This window comes from Suillus fuscotomentosus (genome assembly GCF_016647785.1).
Source record: "Suillus fuscotomentosus strain FC203 chromosome Unknown F5891scaffold_53, whole genome shotgun sequence".
In the NCBI taxonomy this organism is placed as follows: Eukaryota; Fungi; Basidiomycota; class Agaricomycetes; order Boletales; family Suillaceae; genus Suillus; species Suillus fuscotomentosus.
In genome coordinates this window covers 61,824-82,213 of record NW_024539565.1, presented here as the reverse complement: position 1 = coordinate 82,213, position 20,390 = coordinate 61,824, and the positions used below count along the sequence as shown (strand labels likewise).

At 46.6% G+C, this 20,390-nt stretch overlaps 7 protein-coding genes and 1 non-coding gene across 8 annotated transcripts; 4 read left to right on the top strand and 4 right to left on the bottom strand.

Moving 5' to 3' along the window:
• Window positions 1–447: 447 nt before the first annotated feature.
• Window positions 448–2,502, bottom strand: F5891DRAFT_1246166 (Metallo-dependent phosphatase-like protein; the record flags this gene model as incomplete). Its single annotated transcript, XM_041369810.1, has 5 exons — window positions 2,154–2,502; window positions 1,869–2,101; window positions 1,697–1,789; window positions 1,230–1,640; window positions 448–1,171 (listed from the first exon to the last, which is right to left on the bottom strand). Exons 1-5 carry the CDS (start codon window positions 2,307–2,309, stop codon window positions 448–450), a joined length of 1,617 nt encoding a protein of 538 aa, XP_041222219.1. The 5' UTR covers window positions 2,310–2,502.
• A 33-nt stretch (window positions 2,503–2,535) lies between these two features.
• Window positions 2,536–3,508, bottom strand: F5891DRAFT_1113892 (RNAse P Rpr2/Rpp21/SNM1 subunit domain-containing protein). Its single transcript, XM_041363760.1, has 3 exons — window positions 3,180–3,508; window positions 3,048–3,130; window positions 2,536–2,989 (listed from the first exon to the last, which is right to left on the bottom strand). The coding sequence occupies exons 1-3, from the start codon at window positions 3,446–3,448 to the stop codon at window positions 2,697–2,699; spliced, it is 645 nt and encodes a 214-aa protein (XP_041222218.1). The 5' UTR covers window positions 3,449–3,508; the 3' UTR covers window positions 2,536–2,696.
• A 42-nt stretch (window positions 3,509–3,550) lies between these two features.
• On the top strand, window positions 3,551–3,637 carry F5891DRAFT_t96. The gene has a single exon. It is a non-coding gene; the product is annotated as a tRNA-Tyr (tRNA).
• A 1,160-nt stretch (window positions 3,638–4,797) lies between these two features.
• On the bottom strand, window positions 4,798–4,971 carry F5891DRAFT_958395 (uncharacterized protein; the record flags this gene model as incomplete). The annotated part of the gene is made up of 1 exon (XM_041375564.1): window positions 4,798–4,971. A coding segment is annotated over one exon (174 nt), but the record flags the coding sequence as incomplete, so codon positions are not given.
• A 4,286-nt stretch (window positions 4,972–9,257) lies between these two features.
• F5891DRAFT_983253 (uncharacterized protein) lies at window positions 9,258–10,657 on the bottom strand (the record flags this gene model as incomplete). Its single annotated transcript, XM_041377303.1, has 3 exons — window positions 9,258–9,704; window positions 9,901–9,976; window positions 10,521–10,657. The coding sequence occupies 3 exons, from the start codon at window positions 10,655–10,657 to the stop codon at window positions 9,258–9,260; spliced, it is 660 nt and encodes a 219-aa protein (XP_041222216.1).
• A 1,941-nt stretch (window positions 10,658–12,598) lies between these two features.
• F5891DRAFT_958285 (uncharacterized protein) lies at window positions 12,599–12,919 on the top strand (the record flags this gene model as incomplete). Its single annotated transcript, XM_041375555.1, has 1 exon — window positions 12,599–12,919. The coding sequence occupies one exon, from the start codon at window positions 12,599–12,601 to the stop codon at window positions 12,917–12,919; it is 321 nt and encodes a 106-aa protein (XP_041222215.1).
• Window positions 12,920–13,012: 93 nt separating this feature from the next.
• Window positions 13,013–13,552, top strand: F5891DRAFT_958319 (uncharacterized protein; the record flags this gene model as incomplete). The annotated part of the gene is made up of 1 exon (XM_041375558.1): window positions 13,013–13,552. One exon carries the CDS (start codon window positions 13,013–13,015, stop codon window positions 13,550–13,552), a length of 540 nt encoding a protein of 179 aa, XP_041222214.1.
• Window positions 13,553–18,470: 4,918 nt separating this feature from the next.
• F5891DRAFT_958392 (uncharacterized protein) lies at window positions 18,471–18,770 on the top strand (the record flags this gene model as incomplete). The annotated part of the gene is made up of 1 exon (XM_041375563.1): window positions 18,471–18,770. One exon carries the CDS (start codon window positions 18,471–18,473, stop codon window positions 18,768–18,770), a length of 300 nt encoding a protein of 99 aa, XP_041222213.1.
• Between the last annotated feature and the right edge of the window lie 1,620 nt (window positions 18,771–20,390).

The window sequence follows — 20,390 nt, the reverse complement described above, 5'->3', positions numbered from 1 at the left end:
CCTCCATATATTTCATTGCCGTAACTAATTATCGTCCCTTGTTGCGTGTCCGTGCCTTATGCAAGCCAAGCCAATTGTGTCCCATTTCTGGGTTGGCCGCCGTTCCAGGCGGTCTCGGACGCCTTCAGGACGGTCAAAAACCTTTTGTCAGGTACATGACTATCTTCGGGGCGCGCATGTTCTGTCATTCAAAATGGAAGCCTGGCTTGCTTGCCGCATCCTGTCCCTTTCATGCATGCTCGTCATTCGTAGGAATGACCACGCCTGTCAGTTCGGAGATTACGGTACCATTTGAATATTGCAGGGTAAAGTTTGCCTCAAGTTGGCACTGAGAAATAAGACCGACGTCTATAGTTCGAAAGTAATCAGTTGCTCAAATTTTACACATAAGTCGTAAAACCACGCTTCATTATCAGGGTATCACCTAGCGACGAGCATCATCCCACCTCAGACGTGCGTTGTACACCATGCTGCAATGCAAAACGCCAGAAGAGGAGGCCACGCCACGTCTACCATATCACTGAAAAAGCCGCGAAGGAGCCCTACCTCGTGCACTCTGCGGTTTGCCTTTGAGCACGGCAGGGACAATGATATGCGTCTTCGCCGCCCTGGAAGATAGAAGACCCACGAAGACGAGAATCTGCCGCGGAATTTGCTGGAGTACGCCGGCCCTGCAGGCTTAGTCACAGGAAGAGGTAGCATTGGATCCTCGTCACTATCTTCGCTGACACTTTGCCCGAGCGAACGTTGATATAACTCATAATCATTATTTGTACGACTGGGCCTGCGTTCGGAATGCTTGGGCCGAGGAGAAACCCCGGGCTGGCGGTGTGTGTGTGTCTTGCCCCCGGCGAGAGTTCGGTGAGCATTAAATGCGAGAAGGCTAAGCGCCGAGAGTAAAATGAAAGGGAGGTAGATATTGAGATAGATACCGAGCTGGTCCGGGAGGAAACAAGGTGTATCCAGAAGCGAAGGCGGTGAATTTGGCAATTGTGTCAGGGTCTCCATTACAGGGACTCTTGAAATCAATGAGAGAAGTTGAAATCCTGGTCGGTGTATTCCCATTGCCATTGAAAACGATTTCACTGTGATTTCTCGGGCTGCGGTCGACCCAGAAGCAGATGGAAAAGGCAAGGGGTGTGAATATTCACAGTAGTCGTGATCATCACCACTGGATATGTAACTATCTTCAGTAATCGGTCTGCGTGCGAAACAGGGGGACAGCGAACCTGAATATAAGGGATGGTCCGAGCGAGCGAAGCAGGAATTGCGATGCTTCATTAGATAGGGTGTTCTGGTACCCAAGGCCATGCCCCTGGCGGATGGTACCCCGTTCTCGCAGCGGACCGCAATCTGCATCAAAGGGTCGAGCAAGAGGGATGTGCGTGAATAGCACAATCGGGCTGGCATGCTCATGCCCTGAAAACCGCTTCACGAACTCGACGGATCCGCCTGCTACGGCAGGCCAGTTGTCATATGAATACCCTCGGTCCGCGCGGACTACGTCTTCTTCGACCAAGCCGACTGCATCGATGAACAAAACAGTATGATTGCCAATAGTAGTCTTGTGGTTCAATGGTCCAAAATGGGAGGTGTACCTCGTTGCAGCTTCAAGAGAAAAGGAAAACTCTTCTCCGAGTCTGGAGATCCAAAAGATTTACAAGATTGCTCTAAACATGGAGAATTCATGACGCACCCTAGGTCATGATTACCGGGAAGAAAAAATGTCGGTATAGACAAATCCCTTAAATTGAAGATATCGAAGAATCGCGCAGCATATGCATTGTACCTTGTGAGTAAATGAGCAACCTCAGTCGCAAGCTGAAGTTCCGCCGCTTGAATGCAGCAATGAATTAGAGAAAACATACTCGCTATTCGACATGGTCGCGCGACCGTTGTCCATGAGGTCACCCAGGAAAACAAGGGCATGGGGTTGCATTCTATTTATCGTCGAGTGCCAACTCCTCCGGAGGTTGAGATCAATGATGAACTGGCCCAAGGCTTTCATCAGGAAGTTGCGGTTAGGATACGAGCGGTGGTCAGCGATTTGAGGGTCTGCTACCACTAATACGCGTGCGATACGAGTGTTTGGTGCGTCAAGCTGACAATTGACGCATAAGCATTAACTTGAGACCATTATGACATTACTTCACCTGATGGATGTCGGGCCACTGACAATCATGCAAGACATGGTCGAACGTACAAACCTCATACCAAAGAACGACTAATATCCAGGTTGCCCGAAGGCCGTTCACAACCATGTTGTGTGATGGAGGCCATGGCTTCAAGTTACGTAGATAACCTGGCATGGCGAGCGATAGATCGAGCTAGCAGGCACTAGCGCCGATTGAGAGCAAAAGCTGTTCCTTGTTGTTTCTTCGTTATAATATGCACTGCATTCATAGACGGGAAATTTTGTGAGAGACTTCCGAGTTCGACGACCAATAAGAACGGGCCGTACAACCAATTGCAATTGAAAGTGCGATTTAAGCTTGTGAGCCCAGTTACTGAAGGAATCACTCAGTGGCGCCTATTATTATAAGAGCGACTAATGTATTATGTCATTAATATTACGTAGTACCAGCGACTTGCCAGCGACTACATAGTTACAAACGCTGCAGCGCTGAACAGCTGGTACTTAATCGATGGTAAGATCCCGGTGGGAACAGACAAAAGTCATAAAGTGAAGTCTGAAATCATAAAATAGCATCTCGCAACCTCTCGTTTCCTCGGAAAATAACATGACCGAGGTCTCGAGTGAAGTGGGGAGCTAGATGGGCCACGCACGGCCTCTTTGGTCTACGATGTACTGATCGGGGAATTGAGGTACTTCCAGTCGTTGCACCGGGAACTGGTTGGCCCATCGTGGTGGATCTGGATTCAAAATCATTCACATGGATCGCATCCAATACTGGAGGCGCAGGTATTCGCCGTGATGTTCTGCACGAGTTACAAGTGTGGATAACAAGGTGCCCGTGCGATTTGGAATCTAGATATCACCGCGACTCGATAAGCAGGTACGAAAACGATGTTTACTCGACGCTCACTCTTCACCCGTAAGATCGAGGAGGCGCCAGGTATCAACACGATATGACACCCCTTGCATATAACGCGTTTTACTGTTGGATCACTGCCTTCTATGAGTTCTACGATGAAAAGTGCGAAATGCATGTGCTCACATCTTGACATTCGTTTTTTGCCCCACAACTTTCATCGTGTCTATGTAACTCCTAGACAGGTCCGCAGTGGACACGACCCTCTTTTGGCGGTTTTTCGGTGGGTTTTGGGTATTGCTAGTCTCGCAATTGCTAGACGGAACCTGCGAGGGGCCAGCTGTCATGACATTGAGGAGAACGCTAGCTTGGTAGAGGAAGTTGAGACGTTGGATAATATCGCGATTGCCAACCCTGCTTGGGTTGGGGATATCGTCTTTGTTCTGTTTGCCCATCTGACAAGTTGGCAGTTGGGTAGTTTTGAAGCGCCAAAATATTTGGCTTAACGAGTGTCTGCCGTCACTTCATTATAGCTAAAACAACGCGAAGGCTATCAACCGACCTTAGCTCAGTTGGAAGAGCGCGAGACTGTAATGGATAAACAAATCATCTTGAGGTCGCCTGTTCGAGCCAGGCAGGTCGGACTGTCGCGTCTTGTGTCTTTTTCTCACTTCAAGCTGTTATTTTGCCAAACGCAAGTACGTAGACCAGGGACAAACTTACTACGTATACGATAATTAATGTTTGCGGCATCGTGGATGGGGACTCTAGGTGTGAGGCACGAACACCACAGAGCCGGGTCTCGGGCCGAGTCGGCATCTGATTTTCTCCGTGTCATCAACAACGCGCTTCTCCTTGCCCAGATGACCTCCTCTCTCCGTACCTGCATTCCCCCACCTAGTAGATCTCTGAGACTCATCTGCAAGTGCTCCTTGTGCTCACACAGCTTCTGGGGTTCTTCACTCTGCTTCTGCTTCTCTCTCTCATTCTCTCTTGCTTATGAGCAGCCCTTGTTGCAATCCTCCTTGTTCCTCTTGTTCTTGCCCAAATCCCCCTCACTCCTCTTGCCCTTCCTCACTCTCCTTCCCTTCTCCAGCTGCAAACATGGCCTGCTCTCGCTCTTCTCGCTCTCCATCTCCCACTCCTTCCTCAGATCCAGAGTGATTGGAGCCAGGATCTCCGACGGGTCTTCTGCAAGAGGACCTAGAGGCTGCCTTTCTTGCAGCCTGCCCTGTGCCAAAACTGGTCCTGGACCCTCCAACTTCTCCGGAGACTGGTACTTGCCACTCTTGCTTGCCCACATCCCCTCCACAGGCTCTGAATCCAGCCTCACCTCCTCGCCCTGCTGCAAAATGCCCTTGTGGGGCTGGCATGGCTGTGAAGAAAGGTAAAGGGAAGGAAAAAGTCCCAGAGCCCCTTGTGCCATCACTCCCTGCCCAGAAACTCTTCCCATTAACTCACCTTCCAAAGCCAACTCCAAGTTTTTGGGCTTCCTTAGCAGCCTCCTCGTTGGCTTCAGCTGCATCAGCCTCCACTCCTGCTCCATCACCAGTTCCTCCCACCTCCTTGCATCAGCAAAACCCTCCTGGGCTAAATTTCATGTAATCTTGAAAGTTCGTATAATTTTTCCTAATTACTCGTGTTTAGAAACAAAGTTGATAACAACGTAGCGGCAATATGAAATTGTTTCACAACAGAAGAGAATTAGTAAGGATTATCTGAATATTGAAAAAGTATGTCTATCAATGTATGAGTTGACCCAAAATGTGTTACAGTCCTCAAGAACAGTCTTGCTCGCCCATTCTCACGGAGCTGAGTCTCCAAACTTCAGTATAAGGTGGATACTGCGCACAATATCACCCACTGGCACGATACTAGCCACTCTGTCACTACCTCGCATCAATCTTGACAGTTTATAAAGTCCATTGTTTCGGTCCAGAGCAGGTGGGAAGGGAGTGAACCATTCAATATATGTGAGGTGAGGAGGAATGTTGACAGTGGGTGGAAAGAGCAATTGTAAAGACTTTGGGGGCAAGGAGAATATAACTCAAACTTGACCCACACTGAAACCTAATGAGTCAGTGAGCAGCGTAACAATCAGATGGCCGGCACCGAATCACGCACCTTTGAGATCATTTGTAACCGAGTCTTCGCAATAGCTAGAAGACGATAATGTGGGATGCAAATATCACAAAATGTCAAGAATTACTTGAATATACAAGAAGTATATCTATCTAAATACGAATTCAATCAAAAATTGTTACAATCATTCAGAACAGTAGGACACCCCACCCAATCCCAGCAGCCACCAGTGCTTAGTGCACATGCCTGGTGCATGTCAGCGAATGCTGACGTGGCTTGAATGTGTGCAGAGGACACTGGAGAGCACCAGAAGAGTGGAAAGAGGGCCAAGACAGGAAGCACGAGATGGAGGGTAGGATGTAGTGTAGGGCATGAGTGGTGGTCATAGTAGCACACTGCAAGGTTAAAGATAGTAGTAAACGAGAAAAAAAAACATGCACACCTACTACTGACTAGAACAAGCGGCGAACGACTGAGTAAAATTTCATTGAAGTTCATCATTTGCACATATTTGTTTCGCTCACGTGACTGTTTGTTGATATTGAACCATTTGCGTGTATTTGTTTGGCTCGCATGACTTTGGTTTGGAAACTTTTTGAACTTCTGACGTCGATCCCTCATGCCTCAATGTTCAATGTCGTCAGCCTCAATCATCAAGCTGATAGGTATGTCTTAGGTTTTTTTAAAAGTTCTATCTAACATTTGCAATTACAAAATAGGTATCAAGTTCATATCAACTTTGCTTGGATCCGTTTGAAGTGAGTGTGTCGGTCCTTGTTCCAGCCAGAGCCATGCTGATCCAAGTCGTTGTCTGTTGTTTGCAGGTAGTGAGTGCGTCAATTGTCGTTTGAGCAACCACCCAACTGCCACACTGATCCAACTCATTGTCTGCTGTTCGCAGCGGGTGAGTGTGTTGATTCTCCTTCGAGCTCAAACCATGCTGATCATCGTTGTCCGCCATTCGCAGTGTGTTGATCCTCCTTCCAGGGGTCACCATATGTCCTTTCTATAAATCCACTCGTGCGTCTTACTAATGTAGCTTTATTAGCTTATGCTCATCCACACATTCACACCTGTATGTGCTTGTCCGCACTCATTCTTGCTGGAACAGGTATGGCTTTGCTTTATCTAAGCCAGGGATTAGGTATTTGCGGTCAATTGTAGCTATACAGTAATTACTTTTGTGTCTATATTCTACAAGTGTCCATGTCGGTCATTACTAGCTGTGTTGCTACTTTACATACCATTTTCTAAATAAAAAAACTAATTCTTTTGTGTAATGTTGTCTGATGGTGTTTAGATTTGTGAATGATGCTCTTCTAAGTTTGAATGGATGGTCTCTCAAATGCACAACAAATTTTTCAAATAACTAATGATTGTAACCAATTCTGTCAAAGTTATTTGGGGTAACATAATCCATACGATCCTTCTAACCAGACATTTTTTTGAGAAATTATGAGAAATTAGCGAATAATTTTTGATAATCATATATATTTAGCCCAGGAGGGTTTTGCTGATGTGACCTCACCAGCACCCACCCTGTTCTTGATCTTGGCACCCACTCTGTTCCTGTCCACTTCCTCAACCTCTCCAGCACCCACCCTGTTGCCTCCATTCCTGCTCTCATCCACTCCAGCACCTGCTCTGCAGCACTCGTTGTCGACCGACCAAGTACTGGTGCTCCTCCAATTAGTCAACACAGCATCATCTCCTGGTAAGCTGCCTCCTTGCTCATCTTTGTGGGTTCCTCCTTTGAGGCCCCACCTTTCATTGCAGCATTTGCTGTTCTTGTCTTGTGACATTGCTTTCTGTACCTCCGAGGGTTTCATCCCTCTCATTGTCTTGTGACTTTGCCTTCTGCACCTCCTGCACCCTTCATACATGCTTTCTAACTCTTTCGGTTCAGTGCATACACCTGGCCTGCTTCCTGCAGTAGGTCTTATTCCTGCAGCGGGTCTCAAGACCCAGATTCATGGCCTTCCTCCTGCAGACCCTTCCCTGTAGCTGGATTCAAATGACCTGATTGACTACGGTCTTGTGGTTCACATTTTGAAGGAGGGATGGCAGACATATTTTTTGATAAACAGTCTCTCTGCTGATTTGACTTGTGCTACATTATATTATGCCAAAGCCCCATCAGAATTTGATATTGTGAATGAGCCTTCTATTTCTTATCCTGATTTCTGTGAAGTGGCTCGCATGCTCCCCATTCTTATTGGGTGCCATCTAAACTCTCCCTTCAAGTCCGATGTAGAGACTCATGCCTCTCATGGTGTGATATGGCACTTTTCCCTAGGGAGTACATGGAATGAACTTGTAATGTCACTCTGTGTACTACTCGCAACTATCCCTATATGAGGCATAGCTTTCCCGTGCAACACGCGCCATGCACACACACTTCCCATGCTTCATGATGTATATGCGCATGCGCTTTCCCGTACTTGAGCACCCTATAGTGCCAGCCATCTGGAAGCATCCATCCACTGTCCACCAAGCTATCTAGTGCGTATATTCCATTTCCCTTATTTGCATATCATTCCACCTTTATTTTTATCATGGACCCTTACTTACATATATTTTTACTTACCTTACTCAGAAGTGCTTCAGCTCCGAGTGACAGTGCTTAGGTGCCATATATAAGCGCCAGCAGTAGATACTATGACGGGGGGACTTTACCTAACTTTCGACCACTTATTACTTAGCAGAACATAGTTGAAATCTATTCTCTGACATTCACCTCACATCTCTCATCCCTATCTAATCATTACTTAAGCAAACTCACTCTTACTCTCTCTCATTTCTGCATACACACTAGGGAACTGCATGGGTATGGGTAGCCCATGGCGGGTGGTGGATATGGGTACTGCCGGATATGGGTATGGGTCAGGATTTTGTGACCCGCGCAAATACCCGTACCCGTGATGTACCTGTCACAGTCGCAGTGTAGCCATTCTACGCTTGGGTGCATTCACAGCGCATGCACACGGCGCATGTAGAGTCGACTCTAGATGGGGAGTTGGTGGTATTAGGGCTGCAAGGTGCATTTTTTAATGCTACTTCATCACACTAATTATTGTCAAGTCCCACAGCTGAATTCTATTGTCATGTGAGTTGTCCTTTATCATTCTTTCTTGTCTTTACTCCTTGCTCGTTTTCTCAGACCTCTGCTGCACCCTCTCATACATTGTGTGCACCCTCTCGTATCCCATGCACCCTCTTGTACATCCGGCACACCCTCTTGCACCTCTCAGACCTCCACCCTCTCATAAATTGCGCACACCCTCTTGTACATCCTGCGCACCTCTCTAATGGCTCCAATCCACCCTCTCATGCATCCAGTGCACGCTCTCATGAGTCCGAGTCCGTAGATCCTCATTCAAGCAAAAGCCATGCTGATCTGAGTCATTGCCCACCATTCGCAGTTGGTCAGTCCGTCAATCCTCATTTGGGCAAGAGCCATGCTGATCTGAGTTGTTGCCCACTGTTCGCAGTTCCCAACGTTCCCGACATGACGGACGCCATGTACGAATGCCCAGCACGCACCAGCAAATTTGCCTGTGCCTCCACTCCTTGTGCCATCCACATATGTTCGAGTCACGTCAGCATTTGCTGACGTGTGCTGGACATATGTGCTAAGCACTGGTGGTGAATACCTATGGTACCTGCGGGTAAACCCTGCACGGGTGCGGGTAAGGGTCTGAGCTTGTTGTACCTGCCAAAAACCTGTACCCGTCAGAGCGGGTATGGGTTTTTGCTGGGTGCAGGTGCGGGTATGGCCTCCAATACCCGGGGATTTACCTGTGCAGTTCCCTAATACACACATGCGCTTTCCTGCGCTTCGCGCAATACACATGTGCATTCCCGTGCCTTGCGCGCACCTGCACTTTCTCGCACTTCACATTGGCCAACCAGTAGTGCTTTCAGCGCATACCTCTAGATCCTTGCTGCACTTGCTTCTCCTTTAGGGTTGAATGCACTTGTTGTCTCAAGTATAGCAGACTAGGCAATGTGTGACCTTACAACATTTATAGATACAGTCTGGAGCCTTGTTCGTGCCTCAGTGTATTATTGTTTCTACACTGAGATTGCAGCCTCATTCTGAAAGCACTATGAGGGCATTCTGTCTGCTCACGACTTTCAACACAATTTTGCTGCATATGTTCGCTATGACATCATGATTTGTCAACACTGGGTGAACAACTCTTCAGACTTCAATCCAGCTGTCTTCCAGCTATGAATTTTCTCTCGCTGCTTGGAGCATGTCAAGGCCGAGTCAAATTCTGCTCTTGCCTCTCGCATTGCTTCCCTGGAAGCCCAAGTGACTCGCAGCCAGTCCTTTTGTGCCTCTGCGAAACCTGCTAATGCCACCATGTCATCTGTCTCTATGTCTGCCTCCATGCCCATCTCAGAGTGACCAGTCACTAGAGCCACCTCTGAAGTCATTGGCATCTGCTGGTTCTGCACAGGAAAGCACTCCCCTCGCGATTGCAAGTCCTCCTCCAACACTTTCATCACAAAACACTCTGATGGGAAATGGTGCTCATCTGCAAACAAGCTGCTTTGCTTCCTGTTCAATGAGGTCAAAGGCTGCTCAAAGAACCCCTGCCCATTCGCCCACAAGTGCTCCATCTATGGCAATGGATCAGCGGGTCACAACACCCAGTTGCATGCCCCCTCTTGATCTCCTTCCCATTGCCACCCACCTCCTATGGGACAAATGAGAGGAGCTTCTTGATGCTGTGGGTGTTCTTGATGTTTTTTGGGATGTTCCTCTTGGCCTCCATAATGGGTTCTGTCTTGGTGTCTCCTCGTCAATTTCTTCTACTTTCTCCCTCCCAACAATAACTTGGCTCTTGAACATGCTGATTTCATTAATTCTCAGATTGATAAAGAGCTTGCAGCTGGCAGATATTCAATTGGTTATGATCTGGCAGAATTTTAATGCTGTAGAGACTCGTGCCTCTCAATGCTGGATATACGGCCTTATTATCCACTAAAATTCCTACATGCACCAGCTCTTGTCTGAAGGACCAGTCATTTGCGCTCTTGCATGCACGCCCCACGTATGTGCCTCACTCGTGCCTTTTGCGCGCGTCCCTTTAGGCTTCCGCGCCCCTATCATCCATCCATCCATTCCATGTCCTTGTTGATTTACTGGTGCACTATTCTTATCTTCTCCATTGAATTAACGAACCTTTGGTCCGATGTCCGCGCCTACATATATAGAGTTATTTAAACTTAGGATATATTTAGATTTGATATGGTTACTTAGTTCGGGTCTGCGCTTGGAAGCGCGCTGTAGAGACTCATGCCTCTCATGGCGTGATATGGCAGTTTCCACTAAGGGAGTATACAGCACCAACTCGCAGCACCACTCTGTGTACTGTCCACAGCAATTCCTATATGAGGCGCAGCTTTCCCACGCAACGCGCGCCATGCGCGCACCATTCCCACGCTTCACGATGTATACGCGCGCGCGCATTCCCGCGCTTGCGCGCCCTATAGCGCCAGCCATCCAGATGCATCCATCCACTGTCCACCAAGCTCCCTAGTGCGTATATTTCCATTTCCTTTATTAGCATAGTGTTCCACCTTTATTTTTATCATGGACTCTCACCCATATATATCCTTACATACCTACTCGGTAGCGCTTCGGCTCCGCATGACCGCGCTTAGGCGCGCTATATAAGCGCCAGCAGTACATACTATTACTCACTTACTTTTCACCCAACTTTACTTTTGACTTGAGTACCACCCACTATTTACCTAGCTGAACATAGTAGAAATCTATTTGTCTGCACTTTGCACCTCTCTTCACTTGTCTTACATCTTATCCTCACTTAAGCTTACTCTTTCTCATTTCCACACACGCGCACGTGCTTTCCCACGCCTTCGTACCTTGCGCGCACCTGCACTTTCTCGCGCCTCGCTTCAGCGCATACCTCTAGAACTTTGTTGTACTCGCTTCCCCTTTAGGGTCGAACGCACTTGTCTCCTCAAGTAATGCAGACTAGGCAACGCACGACCTTTCAACATTTATAGATACTGTCAGGAGCATCATTTGTTCCTAGCAGTATTGTTGTTTCTACAGCGCCACATAGCATAATCTCTATTCTTAAATAGAGGGAGAGCTCTTTTGGTTCTGGTACTTACTTCTCCCCTTATCTCAGTATACTGCAAAGGTGTATAGTGCACCTCCTTGCTTGAAATCAGTTTATAATTTTCCATTGACCAATGCTCACGCATCTACTACTCCTTAAGGAGCCCTTTTCTTATTGCTCGGAACGCGCCTTCGCTATGCGCGCATGCCCCTCAAACCTCCTGCTCACGCATGCCTTCACGCGCGTTACCTTCTCGTGCCTGCTAGCGCCCGCCTAGCTTGTAGAGTTTCCCTCTATTTTATCACCAAGGAACTTCTCTCAGTAGTTGTCCTTTGGGTTGAGTTGTTGTCTCGCATCCTGGTCTTGCTGTAGAGCACCCTTTAGCTTTTAGAGCTTTCACCTATAGTCAAGATTCCTCACCTTCAACGCCTTTTCGGCCCCTACCATATGGCTCCTTTGGGTGTTGTGGTAACTCTGAAGAAGAAGTGCCTCATTCAGGACCACTCCCTCCCTTGTTGTGACCCACTCATCCACTCCATAAACTCAGAAATCAATTTTGACACATTCAAATGTGATTGGGGCACCTTTGCACAATGCTACCTTCTTATTGCCCTTGCCCCTCCAGGTTCACAGGCTGTGGTCTTTGATGTGGATGCTGCCCATTGCTACATGCCTGTAGCTCCAGAGGATTGTTGTCACGTCTGTATTTCTTGGAACAGCAAAGTCCATGTGGATCACTGCTGCTGCTTTGGTTGCTGAAGCTCCTCCGGCATTTTTGGCCGTTGCGCAGATGCCATTGTTGCCATCTTTTGGTTCAAGTCCATTAAGGACATTCTCAAGTGGGCAGACGACTTCCTTTTCCTTTGTTATCCTGATGGACACCTTCCTTCAGGCGAGTATACTTTCCCATACAACACCTCTCTTATTTGGTCAATTGCAAAATATCTTGGCTGGCTGTGGTCTCCAGAAAAGTTTCATGATTTTCTTGCCATCTTCATTTATGTACATCGGCTTTGAATGGGACCTTGCTTCCAAGACTGTCTGCATCCCCCAAGAAAAGAAAGTAAAATATCTTGAACACCTCTCTGGTTGGGCTGCCAGTGTGAAGGTATCTGCCCATGAGTGTGCAGTCCTCATTGGCACCCTCAACCATTGCTCCACAGATGTCATTGCTGGCCACTCACACCTTGCCTCCCTGTACCACTTTGCCTCAAAGTTCTCGGTCTCTTCCTCATGCTTCAAACTCTGCACTGTTCCTGCCTCTGTTGCCAGTGATATCATCTAGTGGCAAGACCATCTCTCATCCGCCTGGTGTGGCTGTCTATTATGACTCCCCCGTCTCCTCATCCAGCTCCCATCTTTGTAGATGCCTGTCTTTTGGAGGGTTGGCATAGTGAGGGCTGGGATATTGGTTGGGCAGAAATGGTTGCCATTGAGCTGGGCCTCTGCTGTGTCATTTCGGCTGGTTTTCATAATGCTTACTTTATTCTTCGTTCAGACAACCAAGGAGTGGTGGGGGCTTTCAAGGCAGGCATATCCCATAATTCAGAACAGAACTCCATCCTTTGTTGCATCATCTTCTTGTTCCAAGAGTTTTCAATGTGGTTTTCCATTATTTGGGTTCCTTCAGCAGAAAATCTAGCAGATGCTCCTTCTCATGGGGTTCACAGTACTGCTAAGCGGTTTGCCTTCACACCCCGTATTCCTCACCATTTACGCAAATTTTTCTGCTTGCACCCATAGTAGTACATAATTTTCATATATGTCATTGTTCATATTTGTCATGTGGCGATGATATATTCCTCTCTCTCTGATCTCATCTAAGCTTCACCCATAATGGACTTATTCATTGTGCTGCATGCCTTAATCAATGCAGTGACTTGCCAGGCCTGGAAACATGAGACCCTCAAAGGATATCAAGGTGGTGTGAATTGTTTTTTGGCCTTCTGCTCCTCCATCAACCTTCCTGCATCCCTGCCCGTCCCCGAATGGATTCTGTGCGTCTTTGCAGCCCATCGTGCGGGTACTTGCTCAGGCTCTGCCATTGCAAATGACATCTTCAGTCTTCATGCTTGGCACATCTCAAACGGGGCTCCTTGGCTTGGTGGCACTTGCTTGAAATATGATCTCCACTTGGCAAAGTGTCTCAGACCTGACTCTTCAAGACACCCTTCATGCCCTCCAGTCACCTCTGAAATGCTCGACATTCTGCATGCCTCCCTTGATATCTCCACCCCTCTCCATGCTTGTGTGCTTGCATGTGCAGACTCAGTCTTCTGGGGGCAGAGCCACCTGGGCGAGTTTCTCCCCACCTCTCAATCTTGTTTCTCTCTCAACTTCTTTCCCACTTGCATGGTCTTTCATCCTCAGGGGTAGTGCTGCCATGGTCTGGTTCTACCAGACTCAATGAACTCTGAACTGGACCTTTGCAAATGGTTTGGTCAGGTCCGGTCCAGTTATTTTGAGGTTCGAACATGAACCAAACCTGATGTAGAGACTCATGCCTCTCATGGTATGATATGGCACTTTTCACTAGGAAGTACATTGCACAAACTTACAGCATCACTCTGTGCTATCCACAGCTATCCATATATGAGGCACAGCTTTCCTGCACAATGCACGCCATGCGCACACACTTCCCACACTTCATGATGTATATGCACGCATGCTTTCCTGTGTTTGAGCACCCTATAGTGCCAGCCATCCAGACACATCCATCCACTGTCCACCAAGCCCTCTAGTGCGTATATTTCCATTTGCCCTTATTTGCATATTGTTCCACCTTTATTTTTACTATGGGCCCTTACTTATATATATCTTCACATATCTTACTCAGTAGTGCTTCGGCTCCGCATGACAGCACTTAGGTGCCACATATAAGTGCCAGCAGTACATATTAGAAACTAACCTCACCTCACCTAACTTTCTACCACTTACTACCTAGCAGAACATAGTTGAAATCTATTTGTATTCACCTCGCACTCGCATCTCTTGTCTAGTGTCTAATCATCACTTAAAAAAACTCACTCTTATTCTCTCTCATTTCCGCATACACACACACATTCCTGCGCTACGCATGCACCTGTGCTTTCTCATGCTTCACATTGGCCGACCAGTAGCACCTACTACTAGATCCTTGCTGCACTCACTTCCCCTTGGCTGAATGCACTTGTTGTCTCAAGTACAGCAGACTAGGCAACATGCAACCTTACAACATTTATCGATACAGTCTGGAGCCTCATTCACAGCTCACTGTATTGTAGTTTCTACACCGAAATTTTTTTACAGTGAGCAAAAAAAAACATATTGTGCTTGTGGAAAAAACATATAGTACTTGTACTTGTAGCTACACATTCAACACAGCTGCTTCTGCCTCAACCATTGCAGAAACATGGCCATTCCTATATGCTGCCTTCAACAACTGCAGCAAGCTGAACATCAATGCTGCAAGTCCATTGCGTCTCACAGTAGAAGTGATTCCTCCACTCGAGAAAGCCTGTTCAGAGGGGACAGAGCTGCCTTGAATAGGCAGATAGTCCCGTGTGATGCGTGTGAGTGTAGGGTATTGTAGTGAGTGAAGCTAGTAAATAGATTTAGTAGCAAGAAAATGAATCAAAAACATTAGCTACTCCCCACCACTCGACAATATCATCAGCTTCCTCCAGTGGTGAAACAGGTACATGGCGAGTTCTTGATGAGGATTATGAGCGAGTTGGTCTGCAGCTTGACATACCTTGATGGTCTTGCGCATCCATGCACCACCATACTGGTTTTCATGTGAGGGTCTTGTTGGTAGAGCAGACTCTTTGGTAGGTGCCTGAGCTGGTGGTTTATAATACTTGTCAAAATATAAATGTAAGTATGAGAAGGATAACGGAACAAGTACTACTTACCACAGCCTCAAGGTGAACCCTCCCATCCATAACATCTTGAGTGTCCCATTGTTCTTCAACATAGGCAAGCTTGTAGTTAGGGATTTGCACGGGTATGGGTAACCTGCATGGGTCATGGGTACAGGTACTACTGGGGTATGGGTATGGGTCAGGATTCTAAGACCTGTGCTCTTACCCATACCCCAGCTATACCTGTGCCTTCCACAACTGTCATCAATGTCTTCACTCACCATGCCACTACCAACATCTTCATGCCCAGCACTTTCGCACCCAGCAACAATTTCTGCACCTCCTGCATCAGTAATAGCAGACACCATACTTCCTGCTGAAGGTACAACAATTCAGATGGTGAGTCTGAACAATGTTGGGTCTTGCAGAACCTAGCTGCTATTCGACCCTAAAGGGTTTCTGGGCCAGGCTCAAGGCTCAGAGGAGAGGAAATATCATGAAAACTTGCTGATCTCTCAGACTTATACTGGTAACTAGTGAAAAGATAACTTGCTTATGTAAGCTACAAAAGTGCCAACATAAGGTAAGGTAAAAACAGTCTCTACCAGCCCAGCCAGAAATGAATCCCTACACCACGTGCATGCTACAACTGGCACCTAACATGCCTTCCCAAGTCCACCAACTCCACATTCACAGCACACACGCCCAAAACGGTGTAGGACTGGAAGTCCTTGTAGCCTCATAGAGGCTATTTTTGCAGTATCCCTCAGCATCCTATTGCTTTACTATGTGAAGTGCAGCTTTCCTGTGCGTGCGCACAGCTGCGCTTTCTCGTGCTTCATCAGCTGACGTTTCGCACCATCTGTCCATGTCCAACCAACCCAATGATATGTTATTCTATGATTATATTTACATATCAGACCATTTCTGCATTGCACCACCTTTATTTACATATAGCTTTACATACCTTACTCAGTAGCGCATCAGCTCGGTTCCGCATGACAGTGCTTAGTGCCCTACTTAAGTGGCAGTAGTACATATCCTTCAGTAGCTGGTTTTCTGGATGTTCCAGTAGCAACTCCCATTAGCCTACAGTTGGTAGCTATTGGCAATCCATATCCATTTACCGCCCGCACCATGTCTGTTACTGTTCCGCTGTATAAACAACAATACTGAGAGGAACAAAAGATGCTCCTAACTGTATCTAAAAATGTCATAGGTCAAGTGTTGCCTAGTCTGCATTACTTGAGGAGACAAGTGCGTTCGACCCTAAAGGGGAAGTGAGTGCAGCAAAGATCTAGAGGTATGCGCTGAAGCGCAGCGCGAGAAAGCGCAGGTGCGCTGTAGAAACAACAATACAGAGAGGAACAAATAATGCTCCTAGCTGTATCTATAATAGTTGAAGGTCGTGCGTTGCCTAGCCTGCATTACTTGAGGAGACAAGTGCGTTCGACCCTAAAGGGGAAGCGAGTGCAGCCAAGATCTAGAGGTACGCGCTTCAGCGAAGCATGAGAAAGCGCAGGTGCGCGCAAGGCGCGGGAACACGCGCGTATGCGGAAAATGATAAAGACTAGACTCAAGTGATAATATAATGCAAGAAAAGAGAAGGGAGATGCGAAGTATAGACAAATAGACTTCTACTATATTCTGCTAAGTAGTAAGTAAGTGATAACTAGTAATTGGGAGATAAAAGTCCCTTCCTAATAGTATGTACTGCTGGCGCTTATATAGCGCACCTAAGCGCGGTCATGCGGAGCCGAAGCGCTACCAAGTAGGTATGTAAAGATATATATGAGTGAGAATCCATGATAAAAATAAAGGTGGAACTATGCTAATAAAGGAAATGGAAATATACGTACTAGGGAGCTTGGTGGACAGTGGATGGATGCTTCTGGATGGCTGGCGCCATAGGGCGCGCAAGCGCAGGAACGCGCGCGCGTATACATCACGAAGCGCGGGAATGGTGCGCGGGAAAGCTGCGCGTCATATAGAGATAGCTGTGGGTAGTGCACAGAGTGACGCTACAAGTTCATGCTATGTACTTCCTAGTGTAAAGCGCCATATCAGACCATGAGACGCACGAGTCTCTACAGCGCGCAAGGTACGAAGGCGTGGGAACGCGCGCGCGTATTAGCGCGAAGCGCGGGAAAGCACACGTGTGTGTGCAGAAATGAGAAAGAGTAAGCTTAAGTGAGGATAAGATGTAAGACAAGTGAAGAGAGGTGCAAAGTGCAGACAAATAGATTTCTACTATGTTCAGCTAGGTAAATAGTGGGTGGTACTCAAGTCAAAAGTAAAGTTGGGTGAAAAGTGTAAGTAAAGTAATAGTATGTACTGCTGGCACTTATATAGCGCGCCTAAGCGCAGTCATGCGGAGCTGAAGCGCTACCAAGTAGGTATGTAAAAATATATATATGTATGTGAGAGTCCATGATAAAAATAAAGATGGAATAATATGCAATGAGAGAAATAGAAATATACGCACTAGAGAACATGGTGGACAGTGGATGGATGCATCTGGATGGCTGGCGCTAAAGGGCGCGCAAGCGCAGGAAAGCGCACGTGCGTATACATCGCGAAGCACGGGAATGGTGCGCGCATGGCGCGCATTGCGTGGGAAAGCTGCGCATCATATAGGAATCACTGTGGATAGTACACAGAGTGATGCTATGAGTTCGTGCTATGTACTTCTTAGTGAAAACTACCATATCACACCATGAGAGGCATGATTCTCTACACCGCTTTATGTCTATTTCTATTATCTATCATCTCTATTATCATCCAAACCACCTGTGCTGCAGCTGCTTTGCAGCCGCACCTTCCCATGCCTTTGGCTATCAGCCACCGTTTTGTTCCTGCATGCGCACCCGCTGCTTTCCTGCACTTCACATTGGCTGCTAAGCAGCACCTTTGGCACTCATTTCTTGACCTTTGCTGCACTAGCTTCCCCTAGGGTCAAATGCACTTGTTCCGCAAGTATAGCAGACTAGGTGTTGGACGACCTACAACATAATGATATCAGTTTGGAGCATATAGCACCACACTGAGTTGTAAACCTACAACGGCAACTTACACTGGCTGAAAGATTCGCAGTGGCTATGAAGCATGTAGGGAAACAAATGAAACAGGATGAACATGCATCACTACCCAATGTGGTTGAGCTGGCAGTGGGCATGAAGGTGATGGTCACCTTAAACATCGAAACTGATCTGGATGTTGCAAATGGGGCAAGAGGAGAAGTAGTGGAAATTGTGTTGGACAAGCGCAAGTCGAACTTTTCATCGAGAAATGCTGTCATGGAGCTGTGTTATCCTCCAGCATATGTTCTCATCAAGTTGAACCGTACCAAAGCCAAAGTTCTGGAGAATCTGGATTCTGGTATTCTGCCATTGGTCTCCATGCAATAGACATTTTGTACTATGATTGGTGGCCGTGAAGAAGTTGTGATGCAGATGCAACTGCCATTAACACCAGCATATGCATTTACAGACTACCAATCACAGGGTCAAACAATCAGCAACACAATTATTGATATCGCACAACCACCAAGTGGAGAACTTACACCATTCAATGTATATGTTGCACTGTCACGAGGTCATGGACGAGAAAACATCTGCTTTCCTCGAGACTTCAATGAAAAGCTTGTCACCACTCATCCTAATGAGTACCTCAGGCTTGAAGATAAGTGTTTATTGGAACTGAATGAAGTAACAGAGAGGTGGTGGGAACAAAGGAGGAAGCTAATTTTGTAAGAAATGTTATTACTGATCACGAGTGGGGCAATTGGCAATTTAGCAATAATGTAATGGCATAGAGAAATAGGCCCTTGAGAGAAAGCATCTCCTGTAGTGCTGGCTTCACCTAATTATACTTTTCGCCCTCCAGCACACCAAAGAAAGTTACTAGTAAGGTAGGTAGAGCTCAAACACAGACAATACAATGTTTTGCAAAATGAAACAGAGTTTCTCTTCACTGTGTGGTGTAGCACAATAATGTGGCTGTGATTTGTTTGGTTTTTTCCCATGGGTTCAATGTTTGGGTACACTTCAGCCACAATTATGGGGTGATAGTGACCTTGTGGTACAGTCATAGACAGGCAAACTCCACAAATCTGGATGGTGCCAAAGATTGATTTTTCCTGCTGCCACAAATAACCAGAAATTTATTTTTAGTGCAGAACCCATTCATTGAGGACCAAAGCAACTGATTTGCATGAGTAGATTCTTATAAAACCACCATATAAGGGTTTTGGAGGCCAAAAATTTGGCCAACACCTGAAAAAATTCCTAAATTCATGAAAAATATGCCAATCGCTTCCTTTAGAGGTCCTGCACATGATTCCATTAAAATGTCAACAAAATCTTGAGTAATTTCAGCACTAAAAAGTCAGTAAGTATTGATATCATTGCCTCCACTATGCCCCAAAATGTCATAATTATTCCTTTTTATGACTTACTTTCAACTACAAAGAGGTGAAATAAAGCTGTACACAAATGATTCCGACCAAATTCTGGTGCAGAGGGTACCTTGGGCCACTCTCACAGTCCTCGCAGACCCCCAAAGGGGTACACAACATCGCTCAAATTGCTCAAAATTTTGGCCAACCCAAAACCTCATGGGAAATTTTTCAAAGGAGTGTTTTTAGATGTATTTTGGCTTCCTGAGTTCAAATCTGGCCTCAGTTTGGCCCAAAAAAATTATCTTGAGCAGCTGCGAAAATTGTCGAGTTTACTTGTCCATGACTGTACAAGGTGACCATGGTGGAACCTGACCAATCACTACATTTAGCCTTTGGTTAATATTAGTGTTAGTAGGCCTGATTAGGTGAAGTAATCATGTGTACAAAGACTTAGTCACACACTACAACTACACCAGGTTTCTTCTTCATCAATCACTTGTCAGTATGCAGGCTCTCCAGATCGTCGAGTATGCTGCCTCATTTCAGCATCATGTAGCCTCATGTAGCTGCTATCTACTGCAAATAGACCACACTGCCCCCATTCTACTTGGTGTGCTAACTTAAGGGAACCACTAACCAACTTTAGGTCAGATATGCACCAAGCTGACCAGATGACTTACCATGAGGCAAAGGGACTTAAGCTCGTTGCTCGTGGCACAAGTTGCTTTACGTGCCTCCCTCTTTCTTACTACCATCTCCATGATCCTGCAACATGTCGGTAAGTTGCACACTTTTTCTGTTTGATAGCTGTCATCTAATGCAAGTTCAAACTATTTAGACCATAAATCCAAGCACACTCTTAAGCCAACATCTTGTTTGGTGCAATTGCACCGTTTGTAAGGGTGCAACATCCGCTGAAGGTGACCAGTACACCCCGAGTTATCTATGCAACAATCACCGCTGAACCTAGAAC